Below are 17394 nucleotides of genomic sequence, written 5' to 3' on the forward strand. Positions count from 1 at the left end.
GGTGACGACGGTGATGTGGGTGATGATGGTGACGGGGTGACTATGACGACGGTGACAGAGGTGACGACAGTGACAGGGGTGACGACGGTGATGTGAGTGATGGTGACAGGGGTGACGACGGTGATGTGGGTGATGATGGTGACGGGGGTGACTATGACGACAGTGACAGGGGTGACGACGGTGATGTGGGTGATGATGGTGACGGGGGTGACTATGACGACGGTGACAGGGGTGACGACGGTGATGTGGGTGATGATGGTTCGCGAACACATCTACCAGATGGCGTACCTGTCTTCCAGGTTCTGTTGGTAGTACACGTGCATGACCTTGTTACGGATCCACGCGAATCGCTCCGTGTCGTTCGCGCTGATGGAGGGAAACACCATGATCTTCTTGTAGACCTGAGCCAGTCCCATCAACGCTTCTCTCCTGATCTTGAACTGATAACACGAACGAACCGCGTGAGTCCAATCGTCACACGCACACTTCAGACAACGCGTCGACACTGACAGGATCTGGGCAAAGTCGGTCACGGTCGGATGGCAGAAACAGAGATATGAACAGATCGTAGGTTCGCTGAAGAGACACAGTGGTTCTTTAGCATCGATTCGGTTATTACTGCTGGTAGAGACGCAGATAGGGGAAGACTCACAGATGGAAATAGATAAGAATACACAAGGGGAGGATCACCAAGAGGTTGATGAAGAGATGAAGATGGATAGAAATCATGCACGTACGCACATACAAACAAATGGACAAACATACACAGACACACACTCAAAGGTGCATATATATGCACATGTATGCACAAACCCATAATACCTCCCCCCGCCCCCCACACACACACCAACACACACGCACGCACGCACACAGGTACGCATGCACGCACGCACGCTTACAGGCACGCACGCACACAAGCACGCACCTTCTTATCGAGAGTCCTCTCCTTGACATAGTCTAGTATCTCCTCGTTTCTCAGCACAATATCAAGCTCCTTCTTGGCAGCAGAGACAATCGCCATGACGACCTCATATCGTACGTTCTCCTCAGGGTCATGGCATCTCATCTTCAGTTGCTCTGCAGCGATAAAACGAGGACGCTACAGTACACTCATCGATGCGATTACTTTACAAAAAAATCTCGCCTTTTGCATTATATACATCACGCGCAACTCAGTACACACTATGGGGAACAAAAACTACTGTATACGCAATATTTTTCGCGTACAGCTATTTTCGCGAATTCAGACTTGACAGACAATTTCGCGAGTGGTTAATTTTGCGGTCGGTGAATTATTAATTATTCGGTATTATTCGGTATGAATTATTCGAGGTCGGGGACGCGTTCGCGAAATTCAAACCACCGCAAAATATACAGCGTATACAGTAATCCAAAACCCCACCATGTGTGTTTCTGGGAAATTACTTGTTACACAAGAAACACAATCATATATAGCCATATATGGATGACGCGGGAGCAGACCATCAACTTAATAAACAGACATAGGCAGTTATGCGATGCTTAGGACACCTACCAGACACGTCCTTTGCAAGTTTCGGTTGGTTCACGAGAAAATGCATTGCGTACTGTACGCATCTAGTCCTCACTGTCACGTTGACATCGTTGAACCTGCGGCAAAGTAGCACATACTGCTATTCCTTCCTGCAGAAGGGTTACACAACAAAACTATCCCAATGCCTACTAGAAGAGTTACTTTATTCTTACTCATAGTAGTAGTACCATGCAATACAATAACATAGAAATGTTAGTAGAGTAAGCAGTTTTGAGAAATCTATATCGAGGATGACCAAATATTAAAACACAGCATGCTTTGATAAACGATCGGAAGTGCTATACAAAGTAGTACGACAGGCAATTCGCTTAAGATTTAATCCCCTACTCAGGTATCATTCGACTCATATACACTGCTCGAACGTGGGAAATTGGATAGGTACTTACCTGCCGATGAAACTAGTCCATAGGATCGGGTGTGTGAGTGCCAGGTCGGAATCCTTATCCGAAAACATACGCGCGAGCAGACGAGTCACCTGAATTCGCTCCCCATCCTCGTTGCTCTGCAGAGAAGTTAACGCGTGTGTTTCAACATCGCGACAGTGCATGCACACAGAGCACAGGCGAGGTTCGTGCGACACTTACCGACTGCACAGGATAGGTATAGCACGTGCAATGCTAACCAACACGCTCATACGCACGTAACAGAACACCAACTTATCGTGAATGCACTGAATTACTACGAATTCTACGCATGTCAATCGTGCCTAACATTCACGTACGTACACCCCCCATTAACAAAACCGAGCCCGAGGGTCCCTGCTCGAATCACAAGACTCGGCGAATCATTACAAATGCTACGCTAAATTAATTATCAGCCGCTTACACCCAACCGCTGACCAGACGTATCCTCTCACCTTGAGTTTGAATTCGAGCTGGGGCAGAACGGAGATGAGTACGGACGGTACGATGATGTTCAGTTCGTAGATGAGATCGTAAACGTACTTGCCGACCTCGCTCTCCGCGCCCTTGTTCATCATCAGCGTGTTGTTGAAGAACTGTTAGCAACAAACGTCAACACTCGTCGTCACCATCATCATAGACCAAGACAACGCATACTCGGGCCAGTACATTTCAGAACTAGCTTCACCACGTTTCAAAAAGGTTTCGGTGCAAGTTTTGCAAGTTTTATCCCATTTCAAAAGTTTCAGCACAGGTTTCGCAAGTTTAACCATGTTTGAAAAGTTTCAGCACAGATTTCCCCTACTTTCATCACAAGTCTCACAAAATTCAGCAGAAGTCTCATCACATGTTACAGAAGTTTCATCACAAGTCTGACGAGTTTCACCACCGGTCTCAAAAGTTTCAAGGAAGTACTTACAGCTTGTATGTACGGCTCGATGGCATTCGACGTTCGCTTCAGAAGATCTCTCGCCAACTCATACGAATACTTACTATGTGTCTGCAAAAAACGACAACATTCAAGATCATCCCAGGTAATAAAAAAAAAATTTTTTTATGTTTTCGTACACTCCTAATTTATTGTTCAGCAGCAGTAGCACATGTGTTTACAATTTATCAGACCTTCCAAATTTATTAGACATCGTATGTGGATTAAGCTGCTTCAGTGGCTACCTTTCTAGGTTCACAGGCGTTGATCAGTATGGTGTCCAGCAGCTCCTGGGAGACAGCATCCGACTCTGTCACGACAGGGGTCATCATGTCCAACATAAAGTTCTTCACTTTGGCCGAATGCAGCTCGCTACAAACATGGAACGACAACCGTGAGAAAAACTGTGAGCTAAAACATATATATATATATATATACTATATTATATTATTATTATATATTATATTATATATTTATATTATTATATGACATTTCAAATAACAAAGCTTTCATTTTATCCTATTTAGGAAATCATCGTTCAAGTGAAAAGAAATGATAACCCCTCAAAGAAACACGACTGCTTCCAACTACATATCCTAATTAGCTCTCCCACATCCATATTTAGAACCGCTCAAAATAAAAACCACAGGTGGCACCCCGCAGCGGACGAAACCTACTTCACGATTCCGAACATCAGGCGGAACAGCTTGCAGAAAATCTCCTGGTTGTCTTCCAGTTCGATGCAGATGTTGAAGGACTTCACCCAGGCGAGGTTCTCGAGTAGATAGAAGTAGCGCTTGAACGCTGGATCCTTGGGGTCCTCTAACCCTCGTAGTTGCTCAATCAGGAACAGGAACAGCATCTGTTCAAAAAATCAATCGGATATCAATACACATCACTGCGCTACGTACCTGCAACGCGTGCCAGAGTACAACAACACTCTGTAGGGATGCAAGTGTTTGTATGTAGTAACAAGAGTTCGCCCCCAGGAATTTCAGAAGACATGGGGGCCAGGGAGGGGGGGATACAATCAATACGTTTCATAAGGGACCCCGTCACCCCAATACACAGGTAAACTGGATCAGTTCAAAGACATACATATATTAACATTCGAAAACACACCATGAGTGTGTTGGGATGGTCAAACAAAATCACAGCTGGAAATTAAGGCATGTCAGGAGATTTCAGGAGATTAAGGCATGTCGCAAATTAGGTTCTGCTTTGATGGCATGTCAGACCCCCCCCCCTCGACACACGGTTAAGGCCTGGGGAGAATCCTGAGTAATGCCAGGTACCACGTATTCTAAACTATATTAATTTATGCCACTGATAATACGAATGTATGTGTTTCTGTGCTTCGCACATCTTAACTGCTACTGTCCCATTATTACAATTTACACGTGTACATGAATCAACCAGTAATTTATGTTGTGCTGCGCACACAGTTATCCAGAATAGGCAAGTGCATAGTGTGTATGCATGTGTGAGATAATTACTGTGGTATACTCAGTGGGCCTGAAATAAATCAAGTTGGTATTCATTACATTTCACCCTGAGAAGGCAGTAGCAGAACCAGGACGATACAGCCAAACCCACTATCTCTAATCCACAATACACAATAACTACCATTTTCGCTGAAATGGACCAGTGGATACAGGACTGCATACGGCCAAAAGGCACAGCCACATGTGCATTAATGACAATATTATATGGTGCTGTTGCAGGGAAGACAACCTTAATCCAACACAAAGGGGGAGAACTCTCTGCAGATATGTGGTGTTCGAACGTTTCTACGCTGTTTTGAGGGTCAGGATTAGGGTCTGAAATCGACAGCAGATGGACTTGGCAGAGAACAACTGCCAGCATTTGCAAGAAAAAGACACGCTTCGCTAAAACATCGTACAAATGACTATAATTACACCAAACGTTTAGGCATTGTCCACATTTACTATAAAAAGCATTTTTGCAAAATCTAACAGTGCTCAGCAGCTCACCTTTAGCTGTCCGGATTCTTTGTAGGGTGCCTCGGGCGCGAACACGCGGAACACGTCGGCGATGCAGCAGCCGACGAGCAGACGAACATCCTTGTTGTCATGTTCCAGGAACGCGTCACCCGCCAGGTGCACCGCAAGGTCCGAATACTCGCTGTTGTCCGTCTGGTCCATGTCTTGGAACGCACGTGCACATTGCTGTAATAACGACATCGCGACGCACGTCAGGTACCGGCAGTCGATCCATGTTTTTAGGACTGGTGACCTCTAGTGATAGACATTACGATAGCAATGTGTGATGCCAAAAATAGCATTGCAGCGTGTTTATGTTTACCTTTAAGCGGCGTATCAGCTCATCAGTACTCATGTTTTCCTCCACTTCCTTGCATCCTGGAGGGTAGTTTATTCTCAAAGGTTTCTTGGAAGCTGCCTTTGGCATTTTGTAAGGTTTTACAGCATCACCTAGAACAAACAAAATAACACAAATTAGAAGAACTCAGATTCTAAAACTAATTCATTTTAACTTTTAAGTAAAACTACATAAAACGCACATGATATTGTCGTATAATAAAATACAGCAATTTTCGTGGTCTTTTTACTGTCTTTTAATCTTTTAATGTTAAAATTAGTTGAAAGGTTCGAAATTAAGGGCAGCAAGCAACAGTTTTGCTGCCTACAAGGGTCAGTTTGCTGCCTGCTTGCTGCCAAGAAATTCATAATAAAAGACTAAAGTAAAAACACCAAAGTTACATGCAAAATTTTTCTATTGAAAACAATGGCCAGTTCTTCAGGGTTGGTTTATTAATTCGTGCTGGTTCTACACTACCGCCCGCACCACAGGCACTTGAAGCGTTTCAATAAAATATAATGCTAACTAAATACGAAATCTATTTACTACCAAATTCAATGTTTCTATACTCTCTTTCACCTATTATTGCCGACAGTTTCCTGTAAATTCCGTCCAAATCCTACGTGCAACCATATACGCTGCTTGAGGCCATTGCTCTCGCGGCTCCAGTGTTGCACGCTTACACTTATATATATATATATATAGCAGGTAGGAAAGCAGGATCGCAAAATTCGCTCGACGCTCGCTTGATTTCACACTTTTACAGCACGAATACACATCCAACAGCTGCCATCTTTGTTTCTATGTCAAGAACAGTGTTCACTTGTTATAAAAGCATACTGTCTCTGTTCGTAACCGAGCTGTGTCACGCGAAATCACACAAAGACTGACAAAATTCTCGCGTACGCGAACCTTGCCCAGTAATCTAAATGGCTGCAAGTACAGGGCTATATAGACTGGGACTCGCTCCCACCTCGATTACCCATCGAGTGACTAAGCTAAGCCGAGAGGTGGGAGCGAGTGCCAGTCTATGAGCTATAGGCGGCGCGCAGGCGGCGCACTGCTTTCCAACTCCCGTACGAGCCTCGTCATTGGAACGTTGCAAAAACGTTGCAGCGTTGCGGCGCAAGAATGAGGTCACAAAGAGCGCCGGTAGGCGTTTCCTGATTCTGACAGCCATTTACATTACTGGGCAAGGTTCGTGAACGTGAGAATTTCGTCATTCTTTGTGTGATTTCGCGTGACACAGCTCGGTTACGAACAGAGACAGTATGTTTTTATAACAAGTGAACACTGTTCTTGACATAGAAACAAAGATGGAAGATGTTGGATGTGTATTCGTGCTGTGAAAGTGTGAAATCAAGCGAGCGTCGAGCGAATTTAGGGATCCCGCTTTCCTACCTGCTATATATATATGTGTCCGTGTGCACACTGCAGCCGCGTGAGGAATGGCGGCAGTCAGTGTTTGTTGCACATAGGATTTGGATGGAATTTACAGAAAACTGTCGGCAATAATAGGTGAAAGATAGTATAGAAACATTAAGAATTTGGTAGTAAATACTGTAAATAGATTTCGTATTTAGTTAGCATTATATTTTATTGAAACGCTTCAAGTGCCTGTGGCCCGCTCCTCATTTCACGTGCAACTTGGGCAAAGCCTACTTGCCTATATTTAGAGTGAAAAAATGAAGGGAAACGGGGATAGGAGTCCAAACCGGCTTCCTTATGACGAACAGAGGCAATAAGAAATAATTGTTGGGGCTGGAGGGAGTGAAACTACTAGATGGTTTTCTCAAGTTTCTACCTGGGCGAGTTAGTTTGCTGCCTGCTTTTTTCTCTGGCAGCAAATAATTGTTGCCTAGTAAAAAAAAGTTCAATTCTAACCCCAACCTCTCAATTAAAAAGTTGCTATTAAGTTCCTGAAAATGCAACAGTAAGGGTCAGGACCACTTCGTAAATAGTATACATGTAAGACTTGGCTTTAAGAAGGCACAGTGATTCTCAATGAAAAATACATTCTTGAACACTTACTAAATATTGTTTTTAGATGACTAAATTTATATAAGTCTCTCTAGTTCATTTTTGATAAATAAAGTGGATGTGTGCTACTACTACTACACATTAGATTCGCTCTAAACGTGTACTGAATAGCATACTAAGAAAACATGCGATGGATACACAAAGTATGTCACACATGCAGGAGTGTGTCATTTTCCCTATAGGAGAGAAACAGGTTAGAACATGTGTAATCAGGTATGCAAGAGGATAGGGGCTAACCATAGTGACCAATCAGCTGGCTTGTACTGTTGGTATAACCATTGAATGAAACAATGCAAGTATACAAATAAGAAAATCAAAAAACATGTAAACAACACAAGTGCCGCGGAGCGACAGCGCTCATCTAACGTCTACTGCGGTGACTCTGTGGTGGAGTGGTGGGATTCTAGTAAACCCTGTTAGTGTTAGTCCCAAATGTCACATACACGCCGAAACAGTGGAAGGCACAGGGATGGTATCAGGAACCTTCTCAAAGGAATGTTCGTTGGGATTGTTATGAAAGTTGCCACGAGATGCGCGTACGTTTAAGTGTCTTCAGATTAAAGATGGAAGCTCCCATCGTACGTAGTAGCAACAACTATTTGCAAGACAGAATAGGTAAGCACTCATCCATTTACCTACGCAAGCCTACAGGCCGAAATAGAGAGCTGCCACCTGTAACCAATTAATGCAGGCAAAAACTACACAGTACCACCACCACATGCACTGGCAGTGGCATACGTTACACGTAACACACTGACAGTACAGAATGCCATAGAAATTATACGATTTAATGAGCATAAACCTTCTTCAACCAAATTTAGCTTTTGAAATTTCACTGTGACATTGTAGCCTCATTATCATACATCCAGGCATGTATAGATTCTACTAGCAAACCCGGCAGTCAAATTCTTTCTAACAGTAAACAAATCCATGTTTAACCCGCCTCTTGAGGGTCAAACGGTTATCCGACACTTACTCTTCGCATGTCAGCAGAAAGTACATTTCATGGTCCTTTCAATAGAAGCTATCAAACAATGCTAGTCACTGCTGAAACAAAAAAGTTTTTCAAAATCGCTCCGCAGACCATGTCCTCAGAAAATGTCTAAAATCTGCCACTGTGGCCCATTGACCTTTGACCTCCAATTTCGCACAGTGATGCTTTTTCCTAACCATGATGCTAATACCACCGACTATCACGAGCCTAAGGTCGAGGCCGTTTCAGATTTTGTGGCGCAATTCTGCATTTCCTCCCTATACCTTAAGTCTTAAGGAGGGAATGTTCCCCCTTCTTTTACACTCTGACTTTGACCCCCGCTTCGACATCCAACTCGTTTTTCAGATTACCCCCCCACGTTCCCGGTAATGTCGTGACCGTACGTCGAGCGGGATGATTAAGATTTGTGGCTCCAAACTGGTTGACGGACGGACGAACGGACGCGACGGACAGACCGGCAGTATGCGATTCTACAAGCTGCATTGACTACGTCAGATTGATAAACACGCAGGGTTACGAAATTTGCTGAAAATCTAGTGGGACCAGCAGGACCACCAACTTGCAGGAAGTTGGTGTCCTGCACAAAAAGTTGTGGTCCGCTTATTTACTAGCAGTATGTCAACAAAATAGGTATACAATAAAACAAGCCGATGTGGAGTCATTAACACATACATTGTAACTTAGAGTTGTCAGATATATATCTCCAAGCTCTATGGAATGTCGGGGAGAGCGTGTGGGAAAGGTTTTACTTCGTTTTCCTCCTCCCAGTCCACGTACTCTATGAATCGATCAATGATTATGCTGGCTGCCCCATCCGTAATGTTACAAGTGACCTATAGAACTTGATACCAGTTTACATTGCTTCTAGATATTCTAAGCTGAATAAAAATAGTCCAACTTTCTGCGTTAGAGAAAAAGTGAACGAATTCATTAACACTTTGATTACGTGAGTGTCAGGTGTCAACTGGTTCGTGCCTCAACTCCACAACGATAACCCCTGCGACACTATGAACTTATTGTTATGCGGCAATAAAACGCACTGGGTCTGCCCGCAAGTCGATTTGCTAGAGTCCTTCAAATCGATCAAATCGTTGAATGCGTTCGAAATCGACGCGAGGTTTTGTTCTTGTGTGCGAATCATGCATTGAGGAGTTTCATGCCCTGCCCTAAGATCGTTTTGGATACCCCGTCTACGCCAGAACGCGCGGGTATTTGAATGCGTCCGTTTACAAGTCTGTCAGTATCTAAACCATCCCGTTGCAATAATCCTAAGTAATCAGTAGTATCATGTGCTTGCCCACTACAACGCAGAAAAGCTGGCAGGCCTGCAGAGTCTATACTCTCCTAAAAAGCTGCAGCCCCGCCAAGAAAAGCTGTAGGCCCGGCCAAAATTTTGGAGCAAATCAGTAATAAAACAGCATATCAGGGTTCTTCCTTGTGTTTATTAGTCATTAACTCAATGTCCATAATCATAATCCCCAAAGGTTGTCCCAAAAAGCTTTTTTTCATTATTAGCAGGGGTGCTGCTACGAGTGCTAGGTGGTAATGTTCAGTTATATAGTGCGGATCAACGCAGTATAAATCAATAGTAATCACGGGAGTGACAGAACGTGTCCTTTATTGCGGTGCTCCGCCATGTACGTCTCCTCCGCGCTTTCTGTATACGGTCATAATGTATGATTTATTAAATCAGGATAATAGAGGCACACCTGACGGTGTCTTGTATTGAACACATCATAAATAACTAAGTGATTTGTAACAAAACCATTACACCCTCCCTTTCTTTAAACCAAACTGTGGGTGTAAACACAATCACCTTAAAACAAATCTTTTTCTGTGATTACTACTCGTAGTAACTAGATTTTAACATGACTCATTAATCTGTCTGTCGCTTAAACACTCGCGGTCGACCTTCTGACTCTAATCGTCATCTAGTGTGAACAGGAATCGTCTGGTGTATGATTTACCTCCTTAACATTTCATTGTTAGTAGGTTTCATTTGAGAGGTTTCATCTGCATTCGGTTTTCGTATTCGTATGGCGTTACGTAAGTTTGACCTTGGTTCCGTCAACCCTATTAAGTGTCACAGGAATCAACTGTCTTCTTGGCTGGTGGTGCAACGGCCACTCTCTGTTTACAAGCAAATCAGTCCTATTCCTTCTGTACATTGCACCTGACTCCCTGCTTGTACAAATATGACCTTTGGAGCTAGTCTTCTAACAACCTTTTGCTCTGATAGACCATCTGTTAGTCTTCACATCTCTCATTCTCACTTACATCCCCATTTACCAGACTTGACAATAACTTATAGCCTCGTATCCCGATTACCCTTCTTGCTTTTGTTGGTTGCTCTTTATTTTCTTTAGCCTTCTCATACTCCACCAACTCTGGAGAACTGCCTTCAAGTAGTTCGTAGGTTAGCTCTAAGTTTCTCCCCCATTAACAGTTGAGCTGCGTTGATAAACTCTCGATAATGGGCGTTAAAGACCTGTATGCTAATAACCAATAAAGGGATCATCTCATTGTGCTGTGACTTACTTTAGTATAATTTTTTCACGATCTGCCAAAGTTTTCTGCTTACCTGGCCATTCGACTTTGTCGGTAAGTGTGGGCTGGGACGTTGTATGGTTAAAATCCCAAAGTCTCTAGCAATACTTCTTGAAACTGCTCAGAAAATCATAGGCCACGGCGATTATCAGAAAAAAAAAATACCTCTTGTGGATACACCATGTCTCGAAAAAAGATTTCTTCATCCTCCATTACTACTGCACGCGCTTTTCTGACTGCTGACTCCCTTACCACCTCTGTATAGCAGGAATAACAGTCAACTGCTTAATCAGGCTAGTCCTTTTTATCAACATACACATAGATCTGTTGGCAACCTTTTGCCATGAACCCCCGTGTTTTTAAGTGTGACTCAGAGGCTCAGCTGTTGCTGTCTCTGTATGTCAGAACACGCATCACACATCTTAACTTTGTTCTCAACATCCTTATTTTATCATAGGCCAATACACTGAATCTCTAGCTCTTTGCTACCACTTTCCATTCCATATGACCTGCCATGAATTTATCAAGTATCGATTTCTCAACTTTGTGGGACAACCACTTCTACCTGCCTTTCATGATGATCCTTTAGTCACGGTCAATGTCATCTCTAAAGGTTCCAATACGGATGCAATATATCTGGGCATTTAACCTTATCAACTAGCGCCACCGCTTCGATTTACCTCTCTAATTAGTTTCATTCGATTGTCTCTCTTTCTGTCCTGGTCTTCGGCTCGAATCTCTTCTACTTTCTATCAGCTTACGGGAATATTGCTTCATGAACTTAACCACATGCGCACTTGACTTCAGTTTTCACAAATCTGGTATCACCTGTGTCTTGGTGGATAATTGCGGGACAAGCATGTCTGCTGTAAACATTATTTTACGCTGTTTGAACTTTAGCTCCACAATCGTACTTTTGCAATCTCAAACGCAGTCTCTGCATTTAGAGCTGGCCAGTCCATTTTAGAGCCTTTACTGAAATAGCGATCCAGCGTTTGTGATCTGTTTCAGCTTCAAACCTGCGCCCATACACATACTGGTGGAACCGTTACACACCCAAAAAGCTACTATATAGAGCTTCCTTTTTCAATCTGCCCGTATCTCTGTTCACAACCTCTGTGCATAGCCTCTAGGAGGCATATGCTAGCTGGTAACGCAGTCTTCCCTTTCTAGGAGTTTACCACTGTAGCAACACGCTCCTATTTTTTTTTCCGCCTCTGTTTTTGGAGCGGTCAGTTGATTATCTTTCCACCGGGCTTTCTACCATCGTAGTATTGCAGCACGCGTACTGCTCGTAAATCAGAGCTTTGAGTCTGATCCATCGCTGTTCTTGCTCATGGTCCATCTCATTTGAATGTTCTTATCCAGAATAGTGATCTCAGTGCGAGCTGATCTGGGCTGATAAATCATGGCTCAAAAATCTAAGCCAAATAGTTGATTCATCCCCAGAAACTTTGCCAAAAGTCAGTCGGTTTTCTGGACGTGCTAGCTTAACGTTGATTGCTCTGATCTTCTTCTCTGATCAGCTTCAATCGCCTTATCTGTGTATAGTGTACTCCTATGAACGATAATCTCATTCCCTCCCAGCAAGCACTTTTCACGATAGTGAAATTTGCAGACAGTGTTTCCTACATCTGAAACACCGCATTAGACGCTCGATCGTCGCTTCTCTTTTGTCTTCGGCATGCCCACAGCTACGTCATCTCATCGATACTTCGATGATCTCCATCTATATTTCCGAATAGTTCTTCCATTTTTTTTGAAAGATTTCACTTGCAAATGTATACCACCAAATGGTTAGTCTCAGTAGCGACTACCGCCTACTGGAGTGTTAAAGGTGCGACAGCTTCCGAGCTGGCTTCATCCAGTTCTAGTTGCCAAATATCCACTTCGACAGTCTAGGTTGGAAAAATAGTCTGCTTCACTGAACCTCGACGATATTTCATCCCTTGTTGGAGAGCTTATAGTGGCTCACGTCGGGATTGCCGTATTTAGATTTTTATAGGATCATTGCACACTCTCAGTTGGCGCCACTTGGTTTGTGCCCTACTACCAGTGAATTCCCCATGTCAGTAGGCTCACTTCACATTTAGCTAATTTACGTCCAGTGACTCGCATCCGTTTAAGGCTCTCCTTCCTTGTCCTAGCCCGAATGGTACTCGCCTACCTATGTGTTCTACCACAGGTGGGAAACGTCATTCACGTGTGTGTAATGCTTACTTTCCCGGGCATACAGCTAGACCACGAAGGTATCACTGTATGTCATTGAAGAAATGCTTGTGCGTTTCAGGAGTGTTTTACTCACCTCACAAACTCCTCCTGATCAGTCCAAGTAATCCTCCACAAGAATTTTCTACCCAAGATTGGGACTACTTCCGTTGCACAGATACATAAACTGTGGTTCTGTAGGAGCCTTACTAGTCATGCTTTATACTGAGGATACATGTTCCCTTTTACAGGTATTTCGGCCTCCATCCATAAGTCGTAAGCATGTATGCTTGGCAGTCGACTGGTCGATGCGGCTGACGCGGCTGCTTTAGTGCTTTACAATCCTTTGTCACTCAGAATGTTCACGGTCACTGTCCGAGTAATCTCAGTTTTAGGCGTATTAGAAAGTCGTGCGTTTAGTTTGTAGCAACTATCCAATGGCTTTGGACACTGACCCTTTAACAAACTAACATTCAAACAGTGTCGAATCATGAATTCGCGTGTACGGAATTCTTTCAAGCCCTAATTGCTGCTGTAAACTGTGGTTACTTTACTTTTCTGGTCAAATATCTATCTTGCAGCATTTTCCGGCAAAAAGATCCTGGTTTATGCACTACTTGTTGCAAACTTTCCCTAATAGCTGAGGCACTTCTTCTCCCTGTCTCATGTCTTTCGATAATCCACAACGACCAACATTTTCTCCCTATTCCTTGGTCAACCACTACTACTTTGTGCTTGTGCCCTGCAATTCCACTGTTTTCTCCGAACTAAATCTTTGGCCCTGAACTCGCCTCCACCGTTCACTTGGACGCACTTGTCTACTCAATGAACTTGTGCGCTTCATCTGTTTAGTACTTTTAAGTGTTGGCTTGACTCTTCTGCTCGGCCTTACACAGTGTAACATTTACCTTCTACCTGAGATCTGGCTCTCTAACAGCCTATGCTTTCACTGACTTCTCCAATATACTCATTCTACTTGCGATCTCTTAAAATACCAGTACTCTAAGATCTCCAAACTCACAGTTCTTATCAAGCAGTCTTGAGGAAATCGTCAGGAACTGGTCAATCCCCTCCCTTGTTCTGGGGCACGAGAAGTAGAAATTTATGCGTTCTAGTGTCAAGTTACGTTTAAGGTGTGCGCAATAGCCTACATAATTTCTCAATCTACGAATGTTACGTCATTGCACTGACCTGTTGCATTTTTTCTTGTCAATCGGTATCCACCAAACGTGTTGTAGGATATCCTTGTGCAGTTCCACCAGCCCACAGTGTAAAATGTGGCACACTGTAACCTCTGAGCTTTCTCAGACACCACAGTCCGCTGCAACGCGATGAAGTACTCGGAAACTGCTGTAGGCCATCCGATCGCCATTCTCTGCGTATTACCGTCGAACGTCACGTCTTTTGGTGTGTCCAACCCATCCATCGGCCTTCTTTTGAACTTTTCCAGTTACCTTCCTGACACCATTGTAATATTCGTTATAAGTGCGGATTCAACCAGTATAAATCAAAGAACACGGGAGTGACTAGAACGTGCCTTTATGCGGGTCTCCGCCATGTACCTCTCTCCGCGCTTTCTGTATACTCATAATTATGATTATAATCAGGATAATAGAGGGCAACAACACTGACGGTAGTCTTGTATGAACACATATAATACTTAAGGTGGATTGTACAAACCATTACACTCCGGGGGGGGGCAATTGTCCCGCCAGAAAATGTTTGAATTGTAAGAACTCTGCAGATGCAATCTAGGAACACTCTGTTTGTAAATTTTGAAGCCTGGCTGGATGTGAGGTGGAAATGTTTGTTTTGCATGGCAAAAGCCATCGAAAAATCAAAATAATAATGGAATAAAAACCAAAAATGTAGGGGTAACTGCTGGTTTGCTGTTTCCAAATCGAGTTACACCTCTCATAATCAGGAAACCCCTCGACATATACCAGTGTTGGAAATACAGCTGGTCCGCTATAGGTCCCCTGACTGGTAACTTTTCAGGCAGGGTGGCCTACTTTTTGGGAGCAGGACTGGCTAATTTTCAGAAAATGACCCTGTAACTTATACTTGCGATTTAGAAATTTTTTTAATCCGGACCGAAGTGGAATTTTTGTCTTCATTTCCAACACCTGCATATACATACCAACTATACTGGTACTCGTAAATCTTCTTATATCATTTTACTCATCTTGTATTATGTAGTTTTACCTATCGACAGCTTTACAATACTGTTCTGATCTGACCTTACCATTTGCGTTTGCTATGTCCCTGTTTGTATTTGTTATTGCTGGGCTCTACACCTAGTGTTATGTACAAAAAATACAAGTGCAAGAGTGGTCGTAAGTTGTACCCAATTCTACTCTACCTCGTAATTAAGACTGGGTTACCTGCCCCGTAATAATTGCCTGTTGGAAATTAATCTCACGTTGTAATTCAGCAATAAGAATTCTTTTGATGAGGCTAAGAAAACACTCGAATTTAAAGATGATCGAAAATGAACAATTATTGTACGTCAGCTACTAAGCCTACACCATTGCGTTGGACTGATTGTCAGTTGAATGGCGAAAACTATTGAAAAGCAAAAGGTATACAACCATAGATTAATTATTAACACGCCGTATATAAGATAGCCGCGTCCGATTAGAGTTAGTGGTAGTGTTAGGGTTAGGGTGGTTTCTAAAGGAACAAGTTTCTCAGTGTTTTCGAATTTTCTTGTGATCAAAATCAGCTGTAGGATCAGCGGGCCTGTTTTTATCAGGAAGCTGTAAGGCCGGGGGGGGCATCGAAACTGTCGGCACGCGACCGACGGCCCGTCGTGAGAATTTTCGAACACTGTGCTAGTATTTCAGCGAGTAATATTGAGGGGACAAGTGGCGGGTCTCAAGAGGGACCGGCGCAGTGTTCGAGAGGATGTTGCCTAAGCAAAACTTGGTCGGCCTCGGCCTTCAGTCGGCACTAATTTCGAAACGCTAAAACAATAACAGACCCTAAAATAAAAAGTACATGTTTAATTTGTGGCCAATCGTTTGGGATTATGGTGTATGTACCTGGCATATGCAATATTGAAATTTCTTTTTAATTGGATTAAACAGACTGTTACTCATCATTTTAAAGATATATGATCATATGAGTATGATTAACGATGAGGGAGAGAGATGAGTAATGTCTGAGTTTTAGAGGGAGCACCGCTGTAAAAAGTAGTGCACAATGGGGAATAACAACATAGCATGAAAATACAGTAGGTCCACTCATAATTTAGACTGTGGTGGGTTTAACATTAGAAGTTAGTTTAGGGATTACAGAGCGCGAGAGAATGTTAATGCATATAATAATGGATGAGATGAATCGACAATCAGAAAGTGCGGTGTATTCAGGGGTTGCTTAAGCAGGCCTGAGCCGGTGGTCCGAAATACGTAGTCCGGAAGTAAAATTACTCCCTGATTTCACTGTCGGACTCCCCTGATTTGACAATGGTCAGGAAGTCGCGTGCGACTCCCCTGAAAATCTCCATAACCTAACTAATTGTTCTAGGGCAATAGCTCGGCAGAATTACCGTATATTTTCAGCTAAATGTCCAAGAAACATTTGGCAGACGTGGGCATACCGCATAAATGTAAAAATAAGCCACATCGCGTTTATTGTTAGTTATCTGTAATTTTGAATCCTCAGACTGCCGGACTCCTCACTTTGTTGTGGATCCCTCTTTTTGAAAGTAGGGAGTCCAAACGAAACTCCGTGTTCAAAAGTTTTATTTCTATCCCCTGCCTGAGACAGCAAGGTGGTATAAAAGGAAGAATCTGCTTACAAACACGGTCGCGACTTATACATGTTTGTACATCACATTAAATTACTCCTAATGAATGAACTGGTGTTTTTCAGCACTGAGCATGTTTTTATCAGATGAGACAGAATAGTATCGTGTAATCATCTCTATCTACCTGGACTAAGAAACAATCAGTGAAATCACTATGGAGCCTTTGTGTAGTGAATGGTTATTGTTAGAATGGAAAATAGCATATTAATGTGGCTAATAGTAATAGTATACTGTAGTGGCTTATATTGTATCTTAAGATGTATCAAACTTACAGGCACAATGTAGTACAATTTATAAACTTTTTCTTGTGTAATTCTCAAACCTGTTAAAAATACCATAAATTTGCCACCAATGTGCTGCCACCTTTAGGCAGTTTCTCCATCAATAAGTTCAAAAGACTTATACCACAGGCTATGCCAATAAGCAATGAACATAGGTGAACTTCACTAGATCTGTGAGATTGATAGCACTATCTACAAAACCTCAAGAACAAAAGCAGCATCAGTTTCTTGATAAACAGTATTTAACAATATCACATATGTGCGCCACCTC

General features: G+C 43.0%; 1 protein-coding gene across 1 annotated transcript in view; it reads right to left on the reverse strand.

The window, feature by feature from the left end:
- The window catches only part of LOC106815737 (sister chromatid cohesion protein PDS5 homolog B-like), a gene marked incomplete in the record, with an annotated part of 36763 nt that overhangs the window by 15660 nt on the left and 3709 nt on the right, over positions 1-17394 (reverse strand). Inside the window, 10 exon segments of the mRNA XM_014820249.1 lie at positions 289-440; positions 926-1077; positions 1535-1629; positions 1960-2075; positions 2430-2570; positions 2894-2974; positions 3148-3274; positions 3580-3764; positions 4897-5091; positions 5228-5355. Of these exon segments, the coding sequence (XP_014675735.1) occupies positions 289-440; positions 926-1077; positions 1535-1629; positions 1960-2075; positions 2430-2570; positions 2894-2974; positions 3148-3274; positions 3580-3764; positions 4897-5091; positions 5228-5332 (1349 nt within the window).

The sequence above is a fragment of the Priapulus caudatus genome, unplaced genomic scaffold (genome assembly GCF_000485595.1).
Source record: "Priapulus caudatus unplaced genomic scaffold, Priapulus_caudatus-5.0.1 Scaffold29, whole genome shotgun sequence".
NCBI classification, from domain to species: Eukaryota; Metazoa; Priapulida; class Priapulimorpha; order Priapulimorphida; family Priapulidae; genus Priapulus; species Priapulus caudatus.